At 29.8% G+C, this 27,961-nt stretch overlaps 1 protein-coding gene across 1 annotated transcript; it reads right to left on the reverse strand.

The window, feature by feature from the left end:
* Positions 1-97: 97 nt before the first annotated feature.
* On the reverse strand, positions 98-26,930 carry LOC119676734 (the record flags this gene model as incomplete). The annotated part of the gene is given in 2 exon segments (XM_038087993.1): positions 98-363; positions 26,499-26,930. Coding segments are annotated over 2 exon segments (615 nt in total), but the record flags the coding sequence as incomplete, so codon positions are not given.
* Positions 26,931-27,961: the final 1,031 nt, after the last annotated feature.

Genomic DNA, 27,961 nt, shown 5'->3' on the forward strand with positions numbered 1-27,961 from the left:
AACATGCATTTTTTGCCGTACTTGCGAGCCACCGAAAAGGCCTTAAATTAGCCGGTCCGGTTATTTGTATTATATATGAATGCATACAATCACTTACCAAATTTGTGGGATACGTTTCATTCAGAAACATTTTCACAATGTAGAAACTGGGGAAAAACGGCGGATTTTCGTTGAGAATAGTGTTATAAACTTGTGTGTGAGCTTTCGCAAATGGCAGTCCAGAATTTTTCGTGGCATTCGTGGCATCATTTGAAATATTTTCGGTATTTTCATGGTGAATGGATTTACAAAGTGATAACGATCCCATCCAATAATTATTGCCATAAAAGAATCCGGATGTATAGTGTCCAGATGCATCATCCACTATAATATAAACGTATTAAATTAATGTTGTATGATATGAAACATAGTTATGTTTTGATATTCACACCCACTAGTGTTTTCAAACTAGTGAGTGAATAAATACTAATAATCTAATGACTTTTTATTTGAAATTAAATATAATTAAACTGATACAATTTTATTTAATTTAATTTTTGTAAAAATAAGAAATGAACTCTTTTTATTGAATAATATAAAAATAAATCGCCGTTTCTAGGTACTTTTGAACAAATATTTTTTTTATTGAAAATTAATTATAATAAAATTAATAATTCCATCGATGAAGACCTTCTGTGGTTTATAGGCTAAAAGCTTGGCCACCTGATTTTAAGCAGCTTTGCTTTATATGTAATTGCTTTATATTTGGCTGGAAAAACACAAGTGGCTATCGTTCGAGCCCTTCAACTTCTAAATATGAACAAATCATTTGTGTCTCGTGCCATTGCTCAACACCTTAATACTGGTAGCGTTGCTCGACGCCCAGGAAGTGGATCAAAAAACAGTAAAATGAAGAAGCGAATTGAGCGAAACCCACGCCGTAGCTGGAATCAAATGGCAAAGGAGCAGAATATATCGCGAGAAAGGATGCAGCACAGTTTTGAAAAATGAGCTCGAACTAAAGCCAGTGAAGATGAATAAAGTCCATGAACTAACCGATTAACAAAAAAAATTTTAGAGTCGAAAAAGCCAAAGCGTTGTTTCGTTTGCTCGAAGGTTGTGGGTTGCCGAATTTGGTTTTCTCTGATGAGTCACCATTCGTTAGTAAGCACTATTAAGCAGTACATAAACTAGCAAAATGTTCGCGTTTACTTGTTAGAGTGGTCAGCTGAAAGCTGGCGTCACCGATGGTGATGGTGTGAGCCATCATAACGGCCGACGGTCGCTCTCCGTTCGTGTTCACCAACCGTGCGATAAAAATAAATAGCTAAACGTATCGAAAAATTATATTAGAAGGAGCACTTAAGCCCTGAGCAGATAGCAATTCGGTCGGAGGCTTTGGACATTACAAGAGGACTTAGCACTATCGCACAAAGCATGCGGCAATCAAGAATGCCTTAAAAACAACGTTCCGTGCTTTATTCCATCAACACATTGGCCACCTTGTTCACTTGATACAAACCCTTTAGTTTTCTTGGTTTGGGGTATTTTAAAAAGAAAGTTTAGCACTAAAAAATATCAAAATATAGATTGTCTGAAGCAAGCGCTAAGCCGAGAATGGACCAAAATTCCCGAAAATCACTTGTATGTATTTTTAACTTTCGACTTGCGTCTGATAGCAACTGCAGAACAGTTTGTAGATAATGCTTCGTTCATCGCTTGAGAATACTAATATGTCACCAATTTAGTAAAATACAAAAGGTTAACCTTGAAAAATTTAATAGAAATAAGATTGAAATATCTATAATTCTATAATTCGATTATTACTATTACAAACTTAAACAGCTCTAATAGTTTGCTGCTAACAGTTTTTGAAATGTCATCTGGATTTTTCAAAAAATATATTGATTTATAGGTATTTTATTTGATATAAAATACCGTACAAATATTTTTTTGTTTAATTAAATATTTAAGTTTAATTAATTTATTTGCAACCTACCAAAAACAAAAAAAAATGCATTAGTGCTAACTATGCTAACAAATGCATACAAATACTGTACAGTTACAATGAAATCATAAAGTTTAATATATAATATATGATATTATATATTCTGTGCAGTTAACTTCTACTATACTTGGTAGTTCAGTTGTGGTGATTTCTTGAGTCTCCTAAGTTCTCGTTCGTTTTTACTAAGTTGTTTGGCGAAAATATTTGGGTAAGTTAGGAATTTTGCGCTGTACTTTGCATGGAAGAACATCCATCACTCATCACTCATCGTATATTAAGATCACGATGAATTTTATTATTGCTGACGAACCATGGTGCATTCCATATCATGAGGAATACCGTTGCTTGAAATCTTTGAGTGATTTTGATAACACTTTTTCCACCTGGATCCAACAATTGGATTCTGTACAGCAGCTGTAAAGCAGCTGCTTATATTTGACTTTTTTAAACTCAGGGATTTTCTTTTTGTTTTACCTGTTAGTTTTCGACCGAGATGTATTCCTAGATATTAAGTTGTATCTACTTATGGAATGGGGTTGTTGTTAAATATAATAACAGTGCAAATTGTGTTTTTGAGGGCAAGGTTACGTGCAATGATTTATATTCGTTAGCCATTTCTCCATTCATTTCTGCCAGGGACCATAACAATTGTCATTAAAAAAATAATAATCAACTAAAAACTCTTATCATTCGCATTTTAAAATAAAACTCAAAAAATAATAATTTAATTTGCTTTACACTATATTTTTCAAAATAATTATTATTATGTGCCTTTTATTTTTCCACGCACTAATAACTCTTACACTCTGCTTATTATTTTCAAGCGCACAAATAACTGTTATTTTTGCCTTAAAAATATAAAAATCAGAAATAACTCTTATTTTTTAGAACAAAATATTACTCACACGTCGTGCCTGAGTATAAGAAATGTTTTTGTAATTTCATACAAAAGGTTTTTGAAATAACTGTTACATTTGGTCCATATTTCTGCATTTCCTGAGATCTGCTTGTAGATATTCTGAGGCAAGTATTATGTAACGAGAGTAGGGTCATACATTAAAAAGAGAATTAAAACAAAAAAACGCGGTTTTTTTTTGGGAACGGTTATTCGGCCAACAATAAAAGGAGTTACATAATATTTATTAACCAACAAGAAGTAGTTCTATTATCGGAGAATTGTGATGATTTTGTAGATTTATTTCTGAAGTCAGTCGACCAACCTCCTCGGTAGTAAATATTTCACTTTGGAAGACGCTGGAAGAGCTTGTAGGATTAAAATATCTTCTCATGTTCTCTTCGAAACTAGAAGTTTCTCTATTCGAAACTTCTCTATTAAATACCACAGTTATTGTTAAAGTAAAAATAGTAAACTTCTGTCATATTGACGTTAAAATTAAACTTAAAATAATTAATGGTATTATAATTTGTCACATTTTGTCACAAAGCGGGCGACTCCTCCGCGATTCGTGTTACATAATACAATATTTGAACAACGTCTAATATGTTATATATTGTATGTGGCATATATTTTTAAATTTTGTCAAGAATAGTATAATAATAAACTTTTTATTTATTATTAAAATTTTATTTTCTTTCAAAAATAAAGGACGTATCACATAAGTACACATAGTAGAAAAAGTCTACGGATACCCACAAAATATTTCTTAAATTTCGCATAAATTTCGCATTTCGCATTAATTTTTACTTAAATTGATTTTTGTTTTCTGATTTATTTTAACCAAAGAAACAACAATAAAGTTCAAATATAAAAAATTAACAGTTATTCTTTAAAAAAAAAATTAAACACAATTATATGCAAAACCAACAATTTTTTAAGCAGAAAAAGTCTACGGATACTTCTTAATATTTACATTTTCCGTTAATTTAAACTCGCTTGCAAGCATAAACATGTCATTAAATGATATTTAATTATCAGTTGATTTCCTAAAGAGTCTAAAAATTAATCCATTAAAAATATTTTGTTATATAAACAATAAATTTTTACAATGGAAAATAAAAGACGTGAAATTAGTTTTAGTGAGCGACAAATAACTGTTAAATTTTGGAAAGATGACGTAAGCCAATGAAAAATTGCTAAAGATATTGGTCGTCAATATTCATTTGTGCAAAAAATTATAAATAACTTCCAAAAGACGAGTACTTACGTTTCTAAACCTCGCACTACCCGCCCCTCAATTCTGTCAAATAGAGAAAGACGTAGCATAATCAACCAGGTGAAAGTAAATCCTAGAGTAACAGCCTTCAAACTAGCTGAACATATTGCCAAAATACTTGAAAACCAAATATGTTCTGATAATTTACGGAAAATTTTAAAGAAATGCATGTATTATACCCTGATTGCAGGAAAGAAGCCATACATATCCAGATATAATAGAATAAAATGATTAAGCTTTGCAAGAAAGCATATAAATAAACCTATAAAGTTCTGAAAATGAGTTATTTTCTCCGATGCGAGTTAATTTTGCGAATTTGGAATCAAAGTTAGAAAACTTATATGGACAAAGCCTATGATACAGCCTATGATAAACAAAACTCAACTTTAACAGTAAAACGTGGTGATGAAGGCGTAATGATTTAGGGGTGTATAGCAAGTAATGGTGCTGTCAGACTTAAATATGTACAAGATACAATGGAGAAATATGGGTATCTAAATATTCCAAAAACAAATTAGAAAGAAAATGCCAGAATGTTAGGACTCGAGGCAATCTTTTTGTTTCAGCAGGACAACGACTCTAAGCATTCCTACAGCAGCAATCGTGCGGATTTAGATGCTGTACTATGCTCAAACACTACCAGAATCACCAGACTTTAGTAGTATAGAACATCTGTGGATTTATTTGGAAAATAAGTTTCGCCAGCATATGTTTTCCAGCAAGGATATAGTAAGAAACGTCATCAAGGAAGAATGGCTAGAAATAAACGCACAGAATACTCCAAAGCTGGTTAAGTTCATGCCACAAGCTATTAAATTTAAGATTTCTGTGAATTTTAATTTAACAGCTGTTCAAACAAATCACTGAATAGGTTGGAGGGCCGCAGAAATACGTACGTTCATAATTTTGTCGGAGAAAAATAAAAATACAGTGATAATGATAAATTTAATTTGATTAATTCGTCATTAATTTATCTTTTACAATTCAATACGAGTATTAATAATATTAGTTGTTCCATACGAAAATATCTTATTTTTAATATAATATATAATATAATGCACTGGATATGAGTTTTTTGAACCAGTTGTAGAAAGAAATATATACTAAAATCTTTGTGAATTAAGTAAATTAACGAGAAGTTTAATAAATTATTTAAAAATTTTAAATTTATTTCATGTAACAAAGAAATATTTGCCTAATTGTGATAGATTAAAGACATTTCACGGTCCGCATAGATATTAACTGCGGGTTGTGCTTTGGACAGCCCGCAATTTATTTATCTTTATTTAACAGCTCTGATTGCTGTATGCGTCTACCTCCCTGCTTTCTGAGGTTTAAAATTCTCATACACATAATACTAGAAGACTTGGTTGTATATTAAACTGATTTGTGACTTTTTACCTTAAACAATATTTCAATTGCTGCGAAACATAATTTTATTTTCGAAACGAAATACTTTTTTGTCAAGAAAAAAATAAAGTTTGCAAAGTTATTTTTCCATTTCTTCATTTCGTAAAAAAATGAAAAAAAAAAAATAAAAATAAAAACTAGGAACAAAAGAGAACTCTGATTTATCTGTTATAAAACCAATACATTTTGGTAAGATCAAACAAAGAGTCATAGTTGGAGTCATATCCCATACGGCCAGTCTTGAATTTTTTCATTTCCCCATGAAACTCATAGTTTTTAACTTAAACTTTAACAGAAGAGAATAATTTTATTAAATTATATTTCCAGTGGCGACTTCACGACAAGCCGAAATTACAAGTTTACAAAACTGGCATTTAAAGTTTAAAGAACTGATATATCCTTGAAAGCAAATATGTGAGTAAAATCAATGATAAAATGTGTGTTGAACTGCACTGAAATAAACGAACAGTGCAAAATCATACAGAAGTTTTTGTCTTCAGTACGTTTTTAATGACATAAAACTTGTTCTTAATTGCAAGCTGCTGAGTGCGGTTTTGGTAACTCGATTTAGGCTAGGCTACAAACAAAATTAAGCTACAGCACTTGTGACATTCTCCCCTACTGTTAAATTTAAATTCACACCATCAATAGTTTTTAGTGGTTTAGAAAGCATTTTGAAGTCTTGTAAGTTCATACATTAGTTCCCAGAAATTTAAAATCATTTCAAATATATATTAGTAGTTGTATTTAATAGCAGGTTATTACATATTGAGATATTGAGATTTTGAGCTTTGAAAGTTCAAAATCCATGGTCAAATCGCGGTGACTACTTTAATCTTAATCTTTAATCTTATCGGTAAATGTAATGAAAAAGAATAAATACTTTAGTGAACTTCTACGCCTACAAACATAGTTGGTTGGATTTAATTTCTTTCTTATAAGATGGAGGTAACTTACTACTTCTTAAGGCCAATTTTTTTGTAAATATAATATTGTGTAGTCAACGTCTTGAAGGCTAAGCGTTGAAATTGTTATCAGAAGTCGGCTTGAAAAGTACATTATTTTATCCCAGTTCAGACCGTGATTATAGAGGTAGTCAATATATGTTATTAGCACAGTTACGATTTCTGTGGCGTCACTGTTTAACGACGGATTTTGTCAGATTCGATCATCTGTGGCGCCTTTTTAATCATTTATGTAATCAATGTAAAAAGTATAGAACTGTAAAGGCCTATATTCCGATAATCAACCTCTATTGACACCTTTATCGTATTAGAAAAAATTGCTCAGAGCAGTAAATTCTGCTACAAATCTATCATCACTTCGCGGCGAATAAATGCATTTTATGCGAATTTGATTCTATAATAAATAACAATAACAATAAACAATGTATTTAAATTTTAAACTTCTCACTAATTGCACTATCTGTTATCGTAGGGAAAAAACACGCTTGGAATATGTAATCATATTTTAGTCTCAATGTGAAGTTTCTGGAGTTGGAAAAAATAATAAATAAAGTTTTGAGTCTGAATTCACTAGCAGAAAGGCAATCTTCGGTGCGTTCAATTATAATCACGAATAATTAAATTTATAAAGCGCATAACATGTTCACATTTGTAATTAAAACATTTTATTTTTATTTTGATGCTTTTTTATAAGATGACAGCCGAGATTCATTTGTAAGCGTTTCGGTTGTTTTGTAGTCTAACAAAACTATTAGCCAAACTCATTAAGAGTTATTAGACTATTAGCAAAGCGTGGCAGTGGCGGATGTGTGTTTACAAAATCATTAGGAAAATATTAAGTTTATAAATTAAATGGAAATTCACATTTCAGTTTGATGATTATGTGGTTCCATCCACAGCGCAAATTGCGCAATGACTTCACCAAGGGAATTTTGATCATTTTTGTCAACGCTACGTAAAGATACAGTGAACGTCACTTATAAATAAGTTTAGCTGCATTGCTGTAAAATATTCATATTATGAAATGTTTCACCAAAAAAATTTTTTATTAATCATTTTATATACTGGAAACGAGCTTCAAGTCGAAATATATGTATTTTATTAATTTTAAAATTAAAAGTTTAATTGATACACCGTCAAAGCATTTTTCTAGCTCAACTAAGTATGCCCAACGCACACTTTTTGCTTTTAACTCCAGTAGACATCTCACTTAACGCCAAACTGCTTATGCCTTTAAGTTTGTCTTTTTTCCAAATCCTACTGATTCAAGTATCATTTACTTTGCTAACCAATGGAAGTAAAGGATTTGTACATCAAACTAAAATTTCTTGATTGCAGATAGTATTCTAAAACTGCGTGTTCGTTGAGTAAGCAGCATTCCTGGTTTTATGAATAAGCCCATCATGCCACATTCTGTCAAAAGTCTCCTTAACGCCATGAACTATTGTAGAACATAAATACTTCCTGCGTATAAAGGCAAGTCTTATTTAATTTCTATCAAATTATTTGATTTATTTGCTCGATAGTTCCATTATTTTATCTAAAGAACTAGTGAGAAGGAAATAAATTATATTCACTAATAAAGCGCTAATCTAAGGTTATTTTTAGCAGTCTTTAAGGGTTGTTTTAAAGAGTTTGATCTTCTATTTACTATTTCCGCAGAATTCTTTTTGTTACGCAGACAAGATCTGCAATATCTGTATTAGTATTGTAGACACTTAAACACCTAAAATTTTTGTTGGTTGAAGTTGAATAAGTCAAACTGAGATTAATGTGAAGTTCAGCAACATAACTGCACTATCTGTCTGTCCCAACATTCTATTCTATATAATTAGTGTGACTATGGATGCTTATATGCTTTAGTATTTTATTAAGTTATTTCTGAAAATAATCAAGCAATTGTTGATGTCAACCGGTTCTGTTTGCACTCTAATTATAATAATCTACGATTCATATTATATTTAAAAATTCAGACACATAAAGATCATACAAAACAAGATTTAAGATATTCTTAAATGATAAGTATTAAATTATCGGGTTAATAATTATTTTTTTGAGACTGCAAGTACCAGAAATCGAACTCTGGTCCTGCCAAATGTGAAGCTCAGAATCAGCGCACAATATATATATGAATATATATTATATTTAATACTTTGATTATACTATTTTTTATTAAATATAATAATTTGTTACCGGGCTAATTGGTCAAATTTTAATATAAATAAAAAGACACTAATTTATTATTTATATTTAAAAATCGTTATATTTTATTTCCGATATTTCGACTATCTTCGATAGTCATCTTCAGGGAAAACTACACAAAATATAGGATGTTCACATTTTTTTTATAGCGGATTATAAAGAAAAATCATACAATAAATACAATAATAATGATGACAACAAGAGAAAAAACAACAATAAAAATACAAAAGAAAAATTAAAATTATAAAAAAAATTTATAAAAAAAAAAACAAAAAAAAGCTTTACAAACATCCTGTGTCATTTGTTTATAATATTCCTATAAGCCTGAGCACAGTTGTCCGTATCAGTTTTATAATTAAGTCTTATATTATTGGGCACTTGAAGTATTGAGAGCATTTCTAGAAAGTACCTCTTATTATGGTTCCTTTCTTCATATAAAATTTTTGCCTTATCAAAATCAGGTTCATGTTTATGCTCCATACAATGTACAGCCAATGCTGTATTGGCTTCAGCACCACTTTTATTTTTTAAACTGTGTTTATGTCCAGCCATCCTTGTCCTCAGCTTATTTTTAGTCGTACCTATATATATTTTGTTACATACATTGTACCCGTCACCTTTACAATTCAGCTGGTACACTACATTAGATTTGTCTTTATTATTAATTTTAGTTTTCGTATTGCTATATAATTTAGCTATTGTGTCTGTTGCCTTATGAGTAATTTTATAACGTTCCTTGTCATATATACTAGAATTCATTATTTGGTTTGACAATTTCGGAACATAATCAATGTATTTATATATTTTTTTGTCATTATTATTGTTAGGTTGGAGCTTTTTAAAGGTCTTATTAAGCATCATATTAATAATCCTTACGGGGAAGTCATTCTTTATTAAAATATCACGCACTATGTTCTTTTGTTCATTATGGAAAATTTTGTCACTTAGTACTAGAACTCTTCTAATAAAATTGGATGCTGTATTTAAAATCACGTGTTTAGGATGATTGGAATTATAGTTAATTAATCTTCCTGACGCTGAAGACTTTTTATACCATTGAAAGTGAATTTGGTTATTATGTCTAATTAATTCAACATCTAAATAAGGAAGCTTGTTATTCTTTTCTTCTTCTATGGTGAATTTTAAATTTGTGTGAAAAGAATTCAAAATTTGAAGTATTTGAGTTATTTTATTTCTGCGTATTATCGCGAAGATATCATCTACATACTTCGTTAATAATCTTGGTTTATATTCCTGGTCATCCACACACTTTTCCAATAATTCTTCCATCACGATATCTGCTATAATGGGTGATAACGGTGAGCCCATTGGCATGCCTTTACGTTGTTTATAAATTTTGTTGTCTAGCATGAAGTAATTATTTTCTTTAAGACAGAAATTTAAAATTTCGAAGAAAAGTGATTTAGTAATCTTAGTAAATGTCCTAATTATATTCCACTTCTTTTCCAAAATTTTAATGGCTAGTTCAACCGGTATATTCGGAAATAAGGATACTACATCAAAGGATACCATTATTTCATCATCGAATATATATGAATTACTGACCTTATTTTTGAAATCAATTGAGTCTTTAACATTATAAACCGAATGTATGGTCAGATTTTTTAAAATTGACGCTATATATCGACACAATTCGTATGATGGTGAGTTAACTGAAGAGCAAATAGGCCTAAGTGGCATATTTTCCTTATGTAATTTAGGTAACCCATATATTCTAGGTGGGTTGGCTGTATATGTACATAATTTTAGTTTTTCTGTTTTATTTATTATTTGATTATCAAAAAGTTTTGTGACTATTGTATTATTTTTAGTTTGTAACGTGGAAGTTGGATCTCTTCTGAGTATTCGGTATGTCATAATATCATTTACTATATTTTTAATTTCTTTGTCATAATGTTCTTTTTTTATAGCAACTGTTTTGTTGCCTTTATCAGATTTAAGTATTAAAATGTTTTTATTCAGTTTTAAAAATTTTTTCGCTTGTTCCACTGTGCGCAATATGTATTTTTCCATAGGAGAATGTGTTATTTGTCTTTTATACCTTTCAACCATACCGATAAGTTGTGTTCTCGCTATTTCTTGCTCTTCTTTATTTTCTAAAGTATTAATGCAGTCTTCTCCATCTGTTAAATACTTAAGAAGTGGAAAGCTTTTTTTAGAAAGAGGTAGGGAAAAATTAGAACCGAGAGAGAGAAGCCACTGCACATCAGCTGGGAATTCTATATCAGTTTTGTTTATAAACCAGTCTTCTTTTATGTTTATGTCAAGCGATTTTATTAATTTAAGTTTTAATTTTTCAAATTTTTGATCCAATGAATTAGATTTTTTTGTTATTAATTTATTGTAAAGGATTTGTTCATTGTAAATAAAGTTCATATAATCATTTTGGCACACTAAATTTTGAATTATATTTTCTGTTACCGTGATATTTTTATTATTCTGTTTATTAAACAAAATGCACTAATTAGACTAATTAGCACTAATTAGCAAAGAAAGGACAAACACAAAAATTTATTTTTAATTTTATTGAAAATTTGGCTGACCATACAACGCTGTTTCGAGTATTACCAAGTACTCTTCAGTGGTCTTTGGAAATAATCGAATTTTTTTAGTCCATATATAATTTGTTTGGACTGCAAGTGCCAGGCTTAGAACTCGTGCCTGTCAAATTAATAACTAATATTTTAAATATTATAAATATAATATAGTCAAACTTCCATAACTCGAAGTCCAATTTTGCAAAGAAAAGGTTCGACTTATGGAGACTTCGAGAATTTTTTTTATTTTTGAAAGAAACTAGAATTACATTTTAAGATATTTACTTATTTGCAATCAAATAAAGCATAGAAGTTATAGTGAAGTAAAATATTCAGAAATTAAGGTTTGGCACTATAATTTTTTTTTATTTGCAGTAGAAAAAGATTCCACTTTACTTAATCTCTTATATTGATCATCAGTTGTTGTATCATTCGTTTGCAAATATAAATTTAGAATTTTAAATGAGTCTTCTACTTGATTCTTGGAAAGTTGATGAACACCTACATCCACCGAACCCTCATCATCACTCTCCGTTGTCAAGCTCAATATAATCGTTAAGAGTAGCATTGGAAGTTATTTTATTTACTTTAAACCACGCTGTCAGCGACTGGCATTTGCACAAAGAACAACATAAGAAAGAACAAATTAAACATTTGGTTTGGAAAACGGGACTTCTCCTGACACCAAAATGGATTCATTCTTAAAATAAAAATTCGACTTATAGAATGCACTTTCCCATATTCCTATCGGCACGGAACAAAATTTTTGTTGGAAATATAGAGAAATTCGAGTTATATGTTAGAAGTTCGAGTTATGAAAGCAGAATTGTATGTAATTTGCTCTCTAAAACCTTGATGCACTGTTTTTGGTTCGAGTTATAGAAAATTCGGGTTATAGAAACTTGACTGTGATCCACCTACCACTTAATATGATCATGTTTTAAAATTAAATGTCAGTTGAAAATTTATATGTTTAAAATAAATTCTTAAATCTGATGTGTGAGGCTTAAACTCACTTTCCTAATAAATTCCATTAAAAAAATGTAAAAAAAAATTAAAAAATTTATAATTCGCTACAACTTGAGTAGCTTCTCAATTACGAAGCTATCATCAATTTTGTTAAAACACATCGAATAATATCGCTTGACCATGGTATGGATGACAGAAGACTTTAAAAGATCCTCAAAGAAAACAAGATGGCTCAATTGCGATACTGAGGAATCGATGGTTAAACGATGTAAAAGAATTAACGTGTCATGTACATTTGTAATTACGACATCATGGCCTGCTAACCATATTAACCATATTAACCATATATAAGTTCGAAACATTATGAAGACCTTGGATCCACAGCATGTTGGACTAGCTATAAATGATGATTTAAAAACACAAACTTTCTTCACAGGTTTACAATAACTTAGTGATATTTTACAAAAAAAAATATATAATATAAAATAAAGTAAAATTAATCTACTGTCAAGTGTGTTTATTCCGCAGTAGGAGCTGTTGTACCTAATGTCTCTCGACAATAAATGCACATAGATTGAGTAGTTTTAAATTACTGACTTTATTTAGAAAGTTTTTTCTTTATTTATACAAAATTATCTTACAACTAACTTAACTAATTTTACTATCAAGGTTGAAACAATATGTTCTCTGATATCGCTAATTTTAGTGGACTGTATTATTTTTAATTACATTTTATTGTTGTTTGCAGGTTTAAAAAAGAATACAAGGAAAAGGACAAGGTCCCGGCACTTGGGATTTTTCCTTCTATTGTCTTTTACAAATATATATTCATTACTATAATTAGATACGATGCCCTGTATTTATAATCAGTAATACAATTTATCTTAAAAATTATTTAAGGAAATAATGAAATTCCCCTTTGAATACTTAAATGATCAACAATATCCTTTACAAACAACATCCGGTTGACGATAACATTAGGTTTAGATTATTTATCATTTAAGCAACATTAAAAACCGATTTTGTTGCCTTGTCTATTAGTTTGTAAGACAAACTTGAATTGATAAATATGTTGATTAAATCTACATAACACAGGTCAAGGATAAAAACAGCCGTAAGTGGAAAGTCGAGCGATTTTACTTCCAAGTGATCAAATACATTTTACAGATTGTTGAAATGCTTTGCTAACGTTGTGAATGAATGGACTCAATGATTGAAACTATCAACATTGCTGGCATTAAAATACTATTTTCGAAAATTCGCCTACGAGCAATTGAGACCTAACCAACAAAATGTTGTCAAGTCATAGCCGAATACGTTTAAATTAAGACTTCAGTCTTGCGTAACGATCGCCTCCATTTCGTTTTTAAATTTCCAACCTTAATCGGGTGTGAACGTTTGTTGTGCTTCGCAAATTTGGTCAATGGCCTTAACTGGAGTAATATTTTAATAAGTTTGCATTGGTTTCACAGCTATCACTGCCCTACTGAGAGTAGCCGTGGTCGATCCAAATGCGTTACGTGCTTCGAATAATGAGGCAATGAATTGACGCGGAAGACTTAGCTCCTGTGATTCACGAATTTGGAATTTGCAATAGAAGCGCAAAACACAACGAAGTTTTTACTCAACCCAGTCAAGAGTAAAAAATTAATGTACATTATATAACTTTTTCTTTTTGAGTTTTGTGCATTTGTATATGTAACCATTTTTTGATTTTTATAATAGTAAATTGCATTATATTTTACGTATAAAATTATTGAACCACTTTATCGTGCTCTGCCAAAAAATTGCTTTAATTAAATTTAATTAAAATAATATTCAAAAATATATTGAGAAATTATAATTCTTTTATGAAGTTTCATTCTTCATTTATTAAAATTGAATATTAAAACTTTTACGAATTTTTATACACCTTCTCTTTCCTAAATTTGAATCTAATATAAAATAATAAATAATAATATAAAATTAGCTCAGATGCACTTGGTTTGCATTTGGTTTCAAAACTTTTCGTTGGACAAACAATAAATATCCAGACTTGAGTAAATAAAATCCAATTAATATAATTTCTATCATCTCACAACAACCTCCCCTTACAGTCTAACCACTGTTAGACTTTGAAAGCTTAGTTAGATAATTCCTCTTAGCAAGGGTTATGTAGCAGGACAATAACTATCCACCAGCACAGATGAGTGTTGAAATTGCTTTGCTCTGGTGACTTTAAGTGGAGTTCAAAAAAAATATATGTTGTAATGATATTTCTCCTTACAATATAGGAACTACTCTAATTTAGTATACTTTGTATTTATTAAAAATAAAATTCTCTATCTTACCTTAAAATTTTTTAGTGTTTAATTTGGGAAACTCAAGGTGAATCGTCTCAAAATTGATGAATTTAATTTGAATGTCAAATTAGCAAAAAAAAAAAAACAACAAAAAAAATATACAATTAATGGTATACATATATAGTATATAATGTCTGTGTTGAGATATCACATATTTCATTAAATATTTAATGAAATAATCTTATTTCACGTATATATTTATAGTGTAGTTGTATACTGCCTAATGTCTATAACGTTTGAAGTTTAATTGTTATTGTAAATCTAATTAGTAATATTAATATAAACCAATAGAGTATTAACCAATTAAATTACTATATTAAAAATGCTAGTGCTATATACAAATATTTGTTCAATTCGAGGCGTAACTAGAAATTCATATAAAGGGGAGTTTTTAAAAACTATTTGACTATACCGTTGAATATATTTCTCAATATTTAATTGAGAAAATTGCATATTTAGTATAAAAAGGTCCAAAATATTTAAGGGGATCAACTCCAAAATTCGTCTCTTTATAAGCCTTGTAATTACAAATGTAATTATGTTCAATATTTTTAAAGTTCTCACTATAAAAGGAACTTGCTTTTTTTTCTAGTTTTTTTCAAGTAAAATATAAATTATAATAGATCTGTTCCACGAGCTACTCGTAGTAACCAACAAGTTTTCGAGTAAATGAGAGCATCTGAGAGAGCGTAACATCCCTGTCGAAATTTGAAAATGCAAGTACAATTTGTGTTGATGTATGAATCAGCTGTTTTGGTTTGAATTTAAATTGTTGTATTGTTTATTTGCGGGGCACTGAAATTCTCACCAGACTTCACACAAAGCTGTTCCATGAAAATCTGAGTATAGAGCATAATTTGGCACTTTATTTGAGTTACTCTCTCAGTTTGTACTTCATTTGTGTTTTACTTGAGTAGCTTTACTACGAGTAGCTCGTGGAACAGACCTAATACAATATTACTGTAGGTCTAATCTTTTGAAACATGTTGGAAAAAGACAACTAAGCACTGTCTTGATTGGCAACTCTCAAAATGCTATGAAATCTTTGTTCTAGTGCTTGACAATTTTGACAAATACAAATTAGCATATTTGCTTGACTTTGGCGTATCTTTGGTAAACAATGAAACAAAAATAAATTGTTTTCATGACATTTTATTGAAAATAGTTTTAAAATAGACTGAAAATAGAAGTTTTGATTCCCATATGCAATCAAAAACAATAATATTCATACTACGTATGTATTTCTAAAAATTATTCATAATAAACGAGTGGGGTTAATATAGGTTAAAGGTTGTTACGGAATTGGGATTATATAAGCCAGCAATCAGAGAAGATCTTTAAGCAGAGAAGGTTTTCTCTGCCACCAATTTTGTCGTTTCAAATGTCAATAGGTCTTTTCAGTGGCTCGCAAGTATGACAAAAAACAACAACATGTTGACCTATACTGGCCGAAATGTACGTAAAAGAACAACACTATTTTCTCTAATTCGCCCGTTATAGGTATACTGGCCAAGCACATCGGCCAGTAAAAAGTGTTATCAACTCAATAAGCGAACTATTGTGATTCTTCATTGGAAATTCCAACATATATTCCAATCATATGTCAAAAATTATATTTAAATAAAAATTCAAACAAAATTCAAAAATTTCATAAACTTGAAAATTGGTGAAAAAGAAATAGTTTCAGTGTTTTATTTCGAAATTTTCAACATATTCATCATTCCTTTTAATTCTGTATTCATTTTAATATTCAATTTATACAAAATGTAATTTGCTTAGTTTATGCGCACATATGCAAGATTTGCTATTTGCCAAAACATAACACTCGACAGATTGCAACAGTGATGCCAATGCCTCGCTTAGCGAATATAGGCCAGCATGCACTTTTTGCCATAACTGCGAGCCACCGAAAAGGCCTAATATTAAAACATTTTGCACTATGCTTAAAAAAATGATGCATATTATTGCTTTAGCATGTGTTAGAGGAAGTCTGTTAGGCCAAAAAATTGCGTTGACTACTATAAATTTAATTCCAGGCTCTAATCCCATAACAATTGTGCACTCTTTTCTTAGTGTTTTTTTAAATTGTTTGGTTAAATATTTTGTGAAAGTAGTTAAAAATGTGGACATATGATAAATCTAACAATCAAATTGTAACGATTCGTCGTGTGAATCGATATTTTTGTTTTTGATTTCAGATGTCATTTAAAACTTTTGACGGCTAAAATTTCAATCAAAACTTTCATGTGAATCCAATATAAGATTGTTTTTCATATCTACTTTTATACTTCCATTTGTAAATGAAAACGCTGAACGTTGCGGAATTATTTAGTTTCTTTAAATTAATCTCAATAATGCTATATAATTATGTTATTGTTACTTTTATACACTTAATCTTAACTTGATACTGCATAAATTATAATTTAATCGCAATGTCAGTTGTCAGATTTTTATATGGAATCAAACTGTAAATTAATTTTTTTAAAGAAATGAGCAGAACGAGAATTACGAATTGCAATCAAAATGGCAATTACTTGAACTGTATGAATAGGCTATTAATGGTTATTTATTTTATTTTTATTTATTTTATAATATTAAGTGCATTAAGTACATACTTTTTATTGCACTATCTTAAAAACTAACTTAAAAGCTAACAATATATTCATTCAAGTATAATTTATTTAGAAAATTATACTTACATATATTAGAACATATAATAAAATTGAGTTAAAATATAAGTGTGCTATAACTTCAAATTGGATATTATTATATAATGATAAGGAAGTATAGAAATTAAATTAAAATTAACAATTAATTTAAAATAAAAATAATATATTAAATTAGTTCAGTTAACAATAACTTTTTAAAAACCCTTAAATTACATGCATTTCGGGTTGAACTTGGTAAAGCGTTCCATAATCGGATTGAATGAATAAAGAAAAACCTGGTGGTAGCAACAACATTAAATCTTGGAATTATGAAAAGAAGAGATCTGTTGGAACGCATAGGCTGCAAGCAATTATAAAGGTACTCAGGATATTTAGTAGTTTTCAATTTAAACAGAAATAGGCAGATTCGAATATTTAAATACTGCTCAATGTCACAACCCAGTATAGCGTTTCTATAAACTGTTAGATGATCAAAACGTTTATGGCCGTAGACGTATCTAGTACTGCAGTTTACTACAGTTCTCAGTTTAGCAAGGGACTCGCAGTTAAGTTTACAGTACACCAACGCGGCATAAGTAATTATAGGCAATATTAGTTGTTTGACCAATAAGTCACGGACATGGACAGGGGTATACTTAGCAGATAAATTCAAATATCTGAGGCAAATAAATGATTTCCTAACGACATGATTGATATGATCAGAGGCATGTAACTTTGAATTCAAATTAAATCCTAGACATTTAACTGATGCACTATATTTAATAATTGAGTTTCCAATAGCTACCAATGGTAATTCGTCTAAGTTTAATTCAAACCTAGTAAGCGGCAATATGATGGTTTTATCTGCATTTAGCAGCATATTGTTTTTAACTGCCCAGCGATGTATGCATGTTAAATCTATATTGATCTTTGTGACAAGGTCATTTAAATGATCACTCCGACACGAATGATACATTTGTATATCATCAGCATATCCATGTAGCCTCGAAAATTGACATACTGAGAAAACGTCATTAATATAGATCGAAAATAGCAATGGCCCAAGAATCGATCCTTGAGGAACCCCAGAAAACAGAAGTTTAAAATTTGAAAATTTATTATCAATAACTACTGACTAAAATCTCTCAGTTAAATAACTAAAAATAAATTTAGAAGCTAAACTGGAGAAGTGAAACTTATTTATGAGCTTTTTACAGAGCAAAGCATGATCAACTCGGTCAAATGCTTTTGAAAAATCTAGAAGATATAAGTAAGTAACCAAATCTCTATCATAACTTAATTTAATATCTTCAAGGACTTTCAGCATGACAGACGCATAACCAGATTGATAAGGAAATAGCAGATGAAAAACGTTTAGATGATTACGAATCTGTTCAGACATTAATTAATTGAACTGTATGAATAGACTTTTAATGGTTGAAATTGAATCATAAACTAATAAGTACACTTCTTAGCTGATTTAATATTTATGCACATACATTTATGCTAATGCATACATAAAGACATTATAACCTTACGTTCTTATTGGTTTTTTAATTCATATAAACACAATCGCTAAGCGATAGCTGGAGGTGTCAGTGTTTTTGGAAGGACTCTCAGCTTGGTTAAATTTTCTTTCTTCTCAAAATTGTAAATTTATACTCTCGTACATATAAGGTAACAACCGTTCAGCCGAGCAAATTTTAAGTGATCAGTTCCTTCTAACAGAGAATTAGAAAATGTTTTCATATTAGATATCTGATATACCATAAAGACATTATAGTCTTATATTTTTTACTTTAGTAACAATATTTTCCAAAATACAAGTAACAAAAAATTTTATCTAAAAAAAATTATAAAAGTTTAATTATTTTGAAAATAACTATATTAATATCACAATAAATGCAGTTATTCATCAAATGTAGTTCATTAAATATAGTTTAATATAATACGTTATTTTTTCTTTCAGAGCAGGAAAAAAAACAACTCCGGTTCAAAGAAATTGGCAGCACTTGTAAAATATGTTGAATGCTTTTGTTTGACATATGTTTCTTGTTGTGTTGTTTACAATATGATATGATACGAACGACTTAAATTTTGAAACATTTACAATAGACTGATTTTTGAATTTGGCGACATCAAAACTTTAGTCTTAAAGTTTTTGTGAGTAAAACCTAACTCTGAGGATTTTAAGAGTATTGTTGTTGTTTCACATGTTTTCTTTGTAAGTTGCGAGTATGTCTTATATTTTAGTTCATCTCAAAAAGTAGGAATATTTTTAGGCTAAATAATCTAGACGTCGAAAGTGCTTCAAAATTTAACCAATTGTTTCCTAAACTAGAAAAATGTATCAATTCGGTGGAAGCAGCATAAATATTTAACAAAGCCATAAAATGGGCTTCGAATGAACAAATAAGCCCAAACAAAATTTAAATTATTTAGCAATTAAGGGAGACTGCTATACAAGACAGTAAGCAACAGACAAAAACAATAATTATTGATATTTTACTTTTACACTAAAGAAACATATATAACTAATTATGTTATTCTTTATAATTCGAATTAATGACTGCTATTTTATCATGAGTCAATAGAAATATGTCGCACTGCTAACTTAGATATCTCGTATACGTGAACTTTTAGAATTCGTAACCTTAGACAAAAAATTTATGAAAAACTAAATGGCCACGTTAATCCTTAACCTGAAAAGCTTTTATTTACTACTAAATACTCACGCTTGAAAACCGTGGCGCCATAAAACTAAATCTACCTTGAGTAATTTTTTACTAATATTGTGTTATTTCAATTTCTATTTATGGTTCTTATTCAGAGAATATGTACGTTTCTTCTCTACGCATTTCTATGGGACAGAGCCATGGACATTGTCTAGTGTGTCGATGAATAAACTCGAGGTTTTAAAATGTAGTACTATCGACGCATGTTCAAAATAAGCTGGATAGAAAGAATTACGAATGTAGTGTTACTTCAGCGTGTGAACAATGAGACAGAAATACTAGGGACAATAAGACTAGAAAAGTGAAAGTTATTCGGTCATATTCTGAGGCATCCGGAAAAGTAAGGACTGTAGATATAGTAAGAGATTGTAGATAAAATCAAAGTCGCAATCATGTTAGCAAACGATCGAAGCGGATAAGGCACTTAGAACATGAAGAAGTGGCAGACCTGAAGAATAAGAATCACTTTCTGTATATATTTTCTTATTATTAAAATGTAACATAATTTTGTAATGTTAATATCAGTACTTTTAAGCTATAATACATTTAACTTATTTTAGGGTTTATATCAATATACCTGGTGGATATAGATACGTTTGCCATACAAAGTTTACATTAAATCTATGCAAGAATGGTCGAGATAAGCACGTAATTAGTTTTTAAATCCATTGACTAAGGAAATTTTGCTTGTAAAAATCCAATGTGGCAATCATAAGCGCAAGTTTGGATAAAAACAAAGAGAAAATAAAGGTGAGAATTGACACGACTTTCAAACAAAAACAAATGAATGATTTTAAAATTCCCCATATGAAATCGATTTTATTTAATAAATCCAAAACAGAAATAGAAAATTGGGCACATATTTTAGAGAAAATGTTGCCCCCACATTTAATAGACAAATTTAAAAATAAATTAATTAAATTTATTGTAGGTATAAAAAAATGTTTCAATGAAAAATTCGTGTATGTTAAAAAATAATAAAAACAAGTGTTTTAAAGAAATATTTGAGGTTAAATTCAATTTTTATCTTTCAACTAAAATAACGCAATATTGTAAAGACAATATTAAAACTAAAATTTAAGCACGAAATATTAGAATAATTCAAATAAGGCCGTGTGCCTAGGGTTTTTTTGCACTGCACTTATGTAAATATTTATTTATATATTTATTGCACTTATTTATTATTTTTGGTTAAAAGTTTTCAAATTTATTTATTAAACATCTTATAAAATGTTCAAATTGGTAACACCTAATTTACCTAATTTTTATCTAATTTACCCTACTCGAAATTCTGGTAAATATCACCATTCGCTGTCATACCGACATAATTTACTATTTCCCTCATTTTACCATCAGTTTACTCGAACTCGCACACGGCCTAAGTGGGGAATTTAGATGTGCACAATAACCCGATAACCCCGGTATCCTAGAAATTAATTCAAAGTTAATTTTCATGTATAAAAGGCTAAGAATGTTTGAGTTATATCAAATATATTAAAAACACGTCAGATCAGATTGAGCGATTTTATTTCAATAAGAATTTCTTCTTGATTTTGCTTGGAATAAAATAAACCTTGGAAAAAGATCAAGTGTTGAAATGTAGGATTTTAGATAGTATGGTAGATGATTATATGTTTGGTTTATTTACATATTTATGTTTTTTAACTAATTTTGCTTATATATTTTTAGTTAAAACACACCTTCATATCCAATAAAACTTTATTTACCTAAATAATTTGTATACTTTAAGTAAATTTTATGATAATATTATTGATTTTTACTAAAATTGCTTTACCAATTAACGTTTTATTCTTAAAAGTTATTAGTAAATCAAGGCGTGTGATTGAAACCCATTGAATTTGAAATGTAATTGCATTGGAAGATCTTAAAATATTTTCGAGAGCTTCTTAATGAGCATAAATTTGTACCTAAATTTCTGGGAAAGTTACTTTTTGGCTGAAGCACAAACCGGTTTCAATTATATTTTAAATAAATAACGTAAAAGACGATATCAGTTCACTCTGAAGCCGTCTTTTTAGACATTCTAAGATAAAAACAATGTTTGTGTTACTTTCAAAACATATTCTATTCTCAAGTAGTGTCATATACTTGAGTTTTGAATATATGTTTCGATTATTTTGATACTATCAATTGATAGCTTGGTTATCTATTATATTATTCTACTATATAGATAACTGTTGTCTTAAATGAAATTTAACTTTTATAAAATCTATATATGAGTTCTTATATATGAGTGCTTGATGGAGTTCTCTACTTTTAAAATAATTTCATTTGTATTATCTATGATATATTTAATAAAAACACACTGAACACCATTTAGTAAAGTAATTATGTCAGATATTGAAAATGTTTTTATTTCATTAATTGAAATATTTGATTGGTTTCAATATTTTTGCCTTTTTTTGTAATTACCTTTTTGAATTTTTAATTGGTGGTAAAAATTAATATTATTTAAAAAAATATGAAAAGTAATCTTCAGCTAGTATTATTATTAATACTAGGGGTAGGTTTAAATACTTTTAAGTTAACTAGGGACATATATGTATATGTGTATAAGGTGACAGCTCCACCATTGAACTAGGAAGTTATGAGCCAAACACTCCTTGGGAGAAACAGGAATGAATGGAAAGAATATGTCAAAAAATATGTCATAATAATAATAATTATTTTTTATCACACCCAAAATTACAATAAAAAACGACTTCCGATTCATACCAAAAATATTTAACACTATATCGAATTCATATCAGTTCTGAATTAAACCATTCACCTCACTTATGTACGTTATCAGACCAACCTAAGGACTTATTGCGTTTATAAGCAAGAAAATAAACAAAGTCCCAGAGAAGACGAAACAAGTTTTCCTGCAACTTCTTTTCTTTTCTTAGCTTACGAGTATTGCAAACACGTAGCACTTAACGCTTGCTTTGGGCATTATTGCCAGTTGTCCAGTTAGATGATGGACGCCAAAAACAATAACTTATGGTAATTAAATGTGAATGCCAGCTTCGGAAAATAAGAAACTTTGCCACTTCGCTTACACATTACTATAGAATACTTCTGTATTCAGTTTATATTGTTACTAAAATAATGGCCATTCTGAGTTGGCTCCCACTATATTTAGGTACCATTAAATATGAAGTCTGCCCACTCCCTCAGCCATTCTATACAATAACTGCAAATGATGTTGAGGTAAAGTTATTTTTCAATGTAAAAAATAAACAAAGATCTTTGCAGATCTATTGAAACAATGTACGTTACTTTTATGTGTCTCACCTTCGAAATTTAAATTTAATGACAAATCAAATTAAATAATTAATTTCAAAATCTTGAAACCAATTAAATTACATCAATTGACCAACACTCAACAACTACATCAACATCACACCAACAAATTCAACCTTCAGTGAGTGAGCTTTGCGTTTGTTAACAATTGCACTCAATGTGTTGCGGTCGAAAAAATATTATGGAACGCAGAGAAAACAAAATGTACTCCTTCCAACTGCTTGTAGAAAAACTGTGTCAGCAACTATAAGCCGCTTGGCGACTTGGCGACTTAGCTAGTTGTCGACTTGAAGGTTTACCGTTCAGTTTAGTTGCAGGCAATATTTAGGCTGCTTGTTACTTATCACAGTAAATACCAATTGTTGATCTTGGCCATTGCATGCTGAGCCATTGATAGACGATATTTGGCAATATATGTGTGTAGTTACGCGCAGGCTCAGTCAATTATCAAACTTTTAATGACAACAGCAGCAACGCCGATAGTCGCCGACAGCCGCCGACAGCTGCCGAACGCACGCAATCAAATAAGCTCACTAAAAACTCGTATTTGTTGACATAGTTTGAGTTTACGATTCAAATAAAAGTGCAATAAACCAAATTAAACTCACTTTCAACAGTCGAACATAAATGCAAATACATATTTTAAACATATTTACCACCACACCATAAATATGCAGCGAGAGCGAGAGCGAGAGTGAGAGCCAGAGCGGCGGCAACAGCAACAGAAACAGCAACAGAAACAGCAACAGCAACAGAAAAACATGAAATCAGCGCGTTAAGATTACAGCATACTTGAACGTAGTTGCATAATTTGCGCTTTTATATTTTAACTTGCAATTTCGGTTTTTGTGCGTTAAAAACGTTTTTACATAAATCAAGCCATACTTTTGAAAATATGGTTCAGAGCCCATGAATTTTTGAACTTTTGAATATATCAGCCACTAGTTTCCTGTTTCTTGCGTTCTTGTAAGAAAATTTAAACAGATCAATCATTCGAGAGAGGATATACATATACATTTCAATAAATACTTATATCGCCCACCATCGCAATTAATTCAGCGAATTGGCAGCAATAAGTGTCAGTTCTCATACAAAACTCATACAAAAATGCGCTAATATAGATCGAAAATTTTAAGTGTAAACATATTATCACAGAGAGGTTTTCAATAGATATTTTATAGAAATTAAAAATACCGTCAACACAACACAATCGTATTCACTAATTCGGATAGTTACAATATTTGGAAAAATGGAAAAATATTAATTTTATTAAATTTAAATTACAATGTACTAATTTGAATCGATTTTTTGTTATGAAAAACCTTTTCAAGCGTATTCTTTAAAATAGTTAAAGATACTAAAGAACCTTGAATTCTGTAATGGAAACTACTCCTTTAACATTGGGTATATGTATGTATTGATATATGTATAATAAAAGTATTCGAATTCATTAATAATAAATATGTTGATTAAAAATCTTACTCTAACTCATTGGAATTTTGGTCTGTTTGAGCATAGAAGTAAGGAATTGGAATTCAGACCGAGTAATGCTTAAAATAATATCTGCACACGACAGTAATTGCAGCATTTGAATATTTTACGAAAACTCAGCTTTAGTTTCTGTAGTAGAAAACTCAAGCGTTGCTACTTTTGCAACACAGCAATTCAACTGAACCGAACCACAGCTTTAATTACTTTACGAGTATTTGGTCAGAAATGAAACGAATAGTTTCAATTCGGTTTCGTAAACCGTTAGGCGGGGGGGAATGAAAAATGTGTGTATGTAATTATGTGAGTCCAAGGCATTGGCTGAACGGACATGGTGGATCGTTTTCAATTTCAAAATCCTTTAATGCATTTTTAATTCCAATTGAAGGTTACTCTGTTACGAAATGTGAATATAGTGAATATAGTGTGATGAGGTAAAGACAACGAAGTGTTATGGAAACATACGCATGAAGACATATTCGATACCTTCATTTCTTATGTATAAACGTTTTTTCTAATTAAAATTTTGTTTTCACTAAAAACTAAACTAAAAGTTTGTCAGAGATCCATAATGGATTACAATTATAACATGTAAAAGAAAAGACTTTATCAAAACTTAAGCTTAAATGCCCTTCGCACCGAATTAATGGGTTTTCTGCATAATTTAACGACTTGCAGATGGTCGAATGAATCTTAGCACAGACTCATTTTTTTGAGAACTTAGGTAGATGAAGCTTTAGCGTTAATGAGACTTATCAACCGTATCAGATAATATGTACTTGTATAAAACATCTGTCCTAATGAACACTAATGAACACTTATTTTTAAATCAAATGTGGGTGTATCGTAAGAAAGAAATTTAAAAAATTTACTGAGAATAAATAAGAAGTTCCAGCGAAACCAAAGTAAAGTTTTACCTTACGCGAGACTTAAAAACTATTTCGAAGAAATTTTGATATCAATTTTAGGAGCGTTCACGTGCAAAAAGCGATGATGATAGCGATGTTTCTACTAAAATTAATATTAAACTGTTCTTAGCGAGCTGTAATAAGAAGCTTAATAGTTGTGATAGGACGGGTGAAGTAATCATATCCATTAAAATTTGGGGCTAAACTACGGCTATTAGTACACTTGTTCATTTAATCTTTAGCAGATACAACTTATAGAATTAATAGAATAGAAACGAATTCTTGAGAGCGGAAAGATGTAAAAGTAATTGTTTAAATAATCTTGTCAAGCTTTGCCATATGTGACTTAAGCGATTGATTTATCGTATAATTGTTTAATTTTCTTAAGATCTAATGTAAATTTAATGCAACTAAATGAACTGAAAAAAATCTGAAGTATAACATATTTTTTTGATTCAATTTTTACCAATAGGTTAATTTATATAAATACAATAAGTACCGTCGTAGTTCTCTATGTCAATTTCCTATACATAAAATACATGAAAATTAAGTATTCGCGTAAATGAACACAGATGAAACAGAAGTTTTTATCCAATCAATTTTTATTAAAACTGTTTGCGTTAACTAAACAAATGTCAATCATTTGTAAATAAAATGGGAAATACCATAGGATCGATCGAGTGTTTAAAATTCTATTAAAGTCATTTTAATAAAAACAGTAATCAAAGTCAAGTGAAGAGACAGGGCCTAGGCCTGATGTATGTATGTAAAACAATATATTATAATTTTGTATTTTTGAAACTTACTTTTTACGGCCCACATGTTAGCCTCAACTAGTCCTTGTATATACTTGCTGGTATCTTTGGAACAATTTGTTGATATTTCAGTTCTAATGTTACTCCAGCTGGAGGCAATGTGTGCTATATCAAAAAAGTTTAGTACATCCCTGATTCGCAGCGTTCTCGAAAAGTCGATGGATTCCCTGATGTATTGGCTTTCATTTGTGTTTAGCTTAAGATTAATTGTGTTAAAGAGATCAGTGTTGATCATATGAATGGTACGATTTGCTTTTGAAACGTCGTTATTGCTTATAGCGGCGTTGGCCATAAAACTTGCCAGAAGAGCAAAGGCACCGTATAGACAAAAATTCTTCATTTTTTAAATAAATACAAAAAAAATACACAAATCATGAAAATTATAAAACCAAACTCTTCTACTTATTAACACCTTTTCTTTAAAAAAATTATAAATGGCACAAAACACTTTCACTGATTTTATTATTAAAATTCAAATTTTGTGCAAACGTTTAAACGCCATAAATCTTTTATTTATAAATTTTTAAAGAGTAGTATCTTCCACAATATATATGAATAATATTAAAAATTTGGGGTTTTTATTTTGTTGCACTCCATAACGTTGTTTAAGATTAACACCACTTTTATTTTCACTCAATAGCAAACAATTCACTGTATTTTTTCAAAAAAGTTCAAATAAAATCTTTTACTGCCAAGCGACAAATCCGGTCGGTTTCAAGGAAGGTCGGTTTTAAAACTAAATTAAACGAAAAATACTGAACAATTTCAAAACGCTGGTCCCACGAACATAAACTTATATCTATGCGCGAGTCACTGAAACATTCGTGGTTTGTACTCAAGAGCTTAGTCGATGTAAAGTCGTTTCAATGTAAGTCAACTTCACCGTTTGACTAACGAAAGTAAACTGAAAAGTTGTTTTCTTCTTTCGTTGGCGATAAGTTGACGTCTCAGAAACCATGGAAGTTGCGGTTGCAGCGATGTCTGAGTGTGCTTTTGGCCATAAAACTTACGATGTGGTAATAGGTATTTGCTGATGTTTTGTACAGTGAATTGCGTTATGTGCTTCGTATTATATTTATTGTTGGGAAAACAAAACATGATGCAAAAATAAACGCTTAAAACACCGAAACTTAAAGCAACTGAAACCTTTTTATTCAGGAATATTTGCAAAGATACATATTTTTAATGATCAATTATTTTAAGACATATACCTATGTGAAGACCTGGAGAACTTACATACAAGTACTCATTTACATAATCTTCGAAATCAGTTACGTACCTACTTTAGTTCTGAATGAACACTACAACAATTTCTATTTTCACTTCAATTAAAATTTAGAGAAATAATACTAAGCATTTAAAGAAACAAATCAGAATATCTGATCGTCATTCAGAGCACATTTAATCAACTAGTTAAATATTTTGCTTAATTTGGGACTGCGACCACTTCAATA

The sequence above is a fragment of the Teleopsis dalmanni genome, chromosome 1, assembly GCF_002237135.1.
Source record: "Teleopsis dalmanni isolate 2A chromosome 1, ASM223713v2, whole genome shotgun sequence".
In the NCBI taxonomy this organism is placed as follows: domain Eukaryota; kingdom Metazoa; phylum Arthropoda; class Insecta; order Diptera; family Diopsidae; genus Teleopsis; species Teleopsis dalmanni.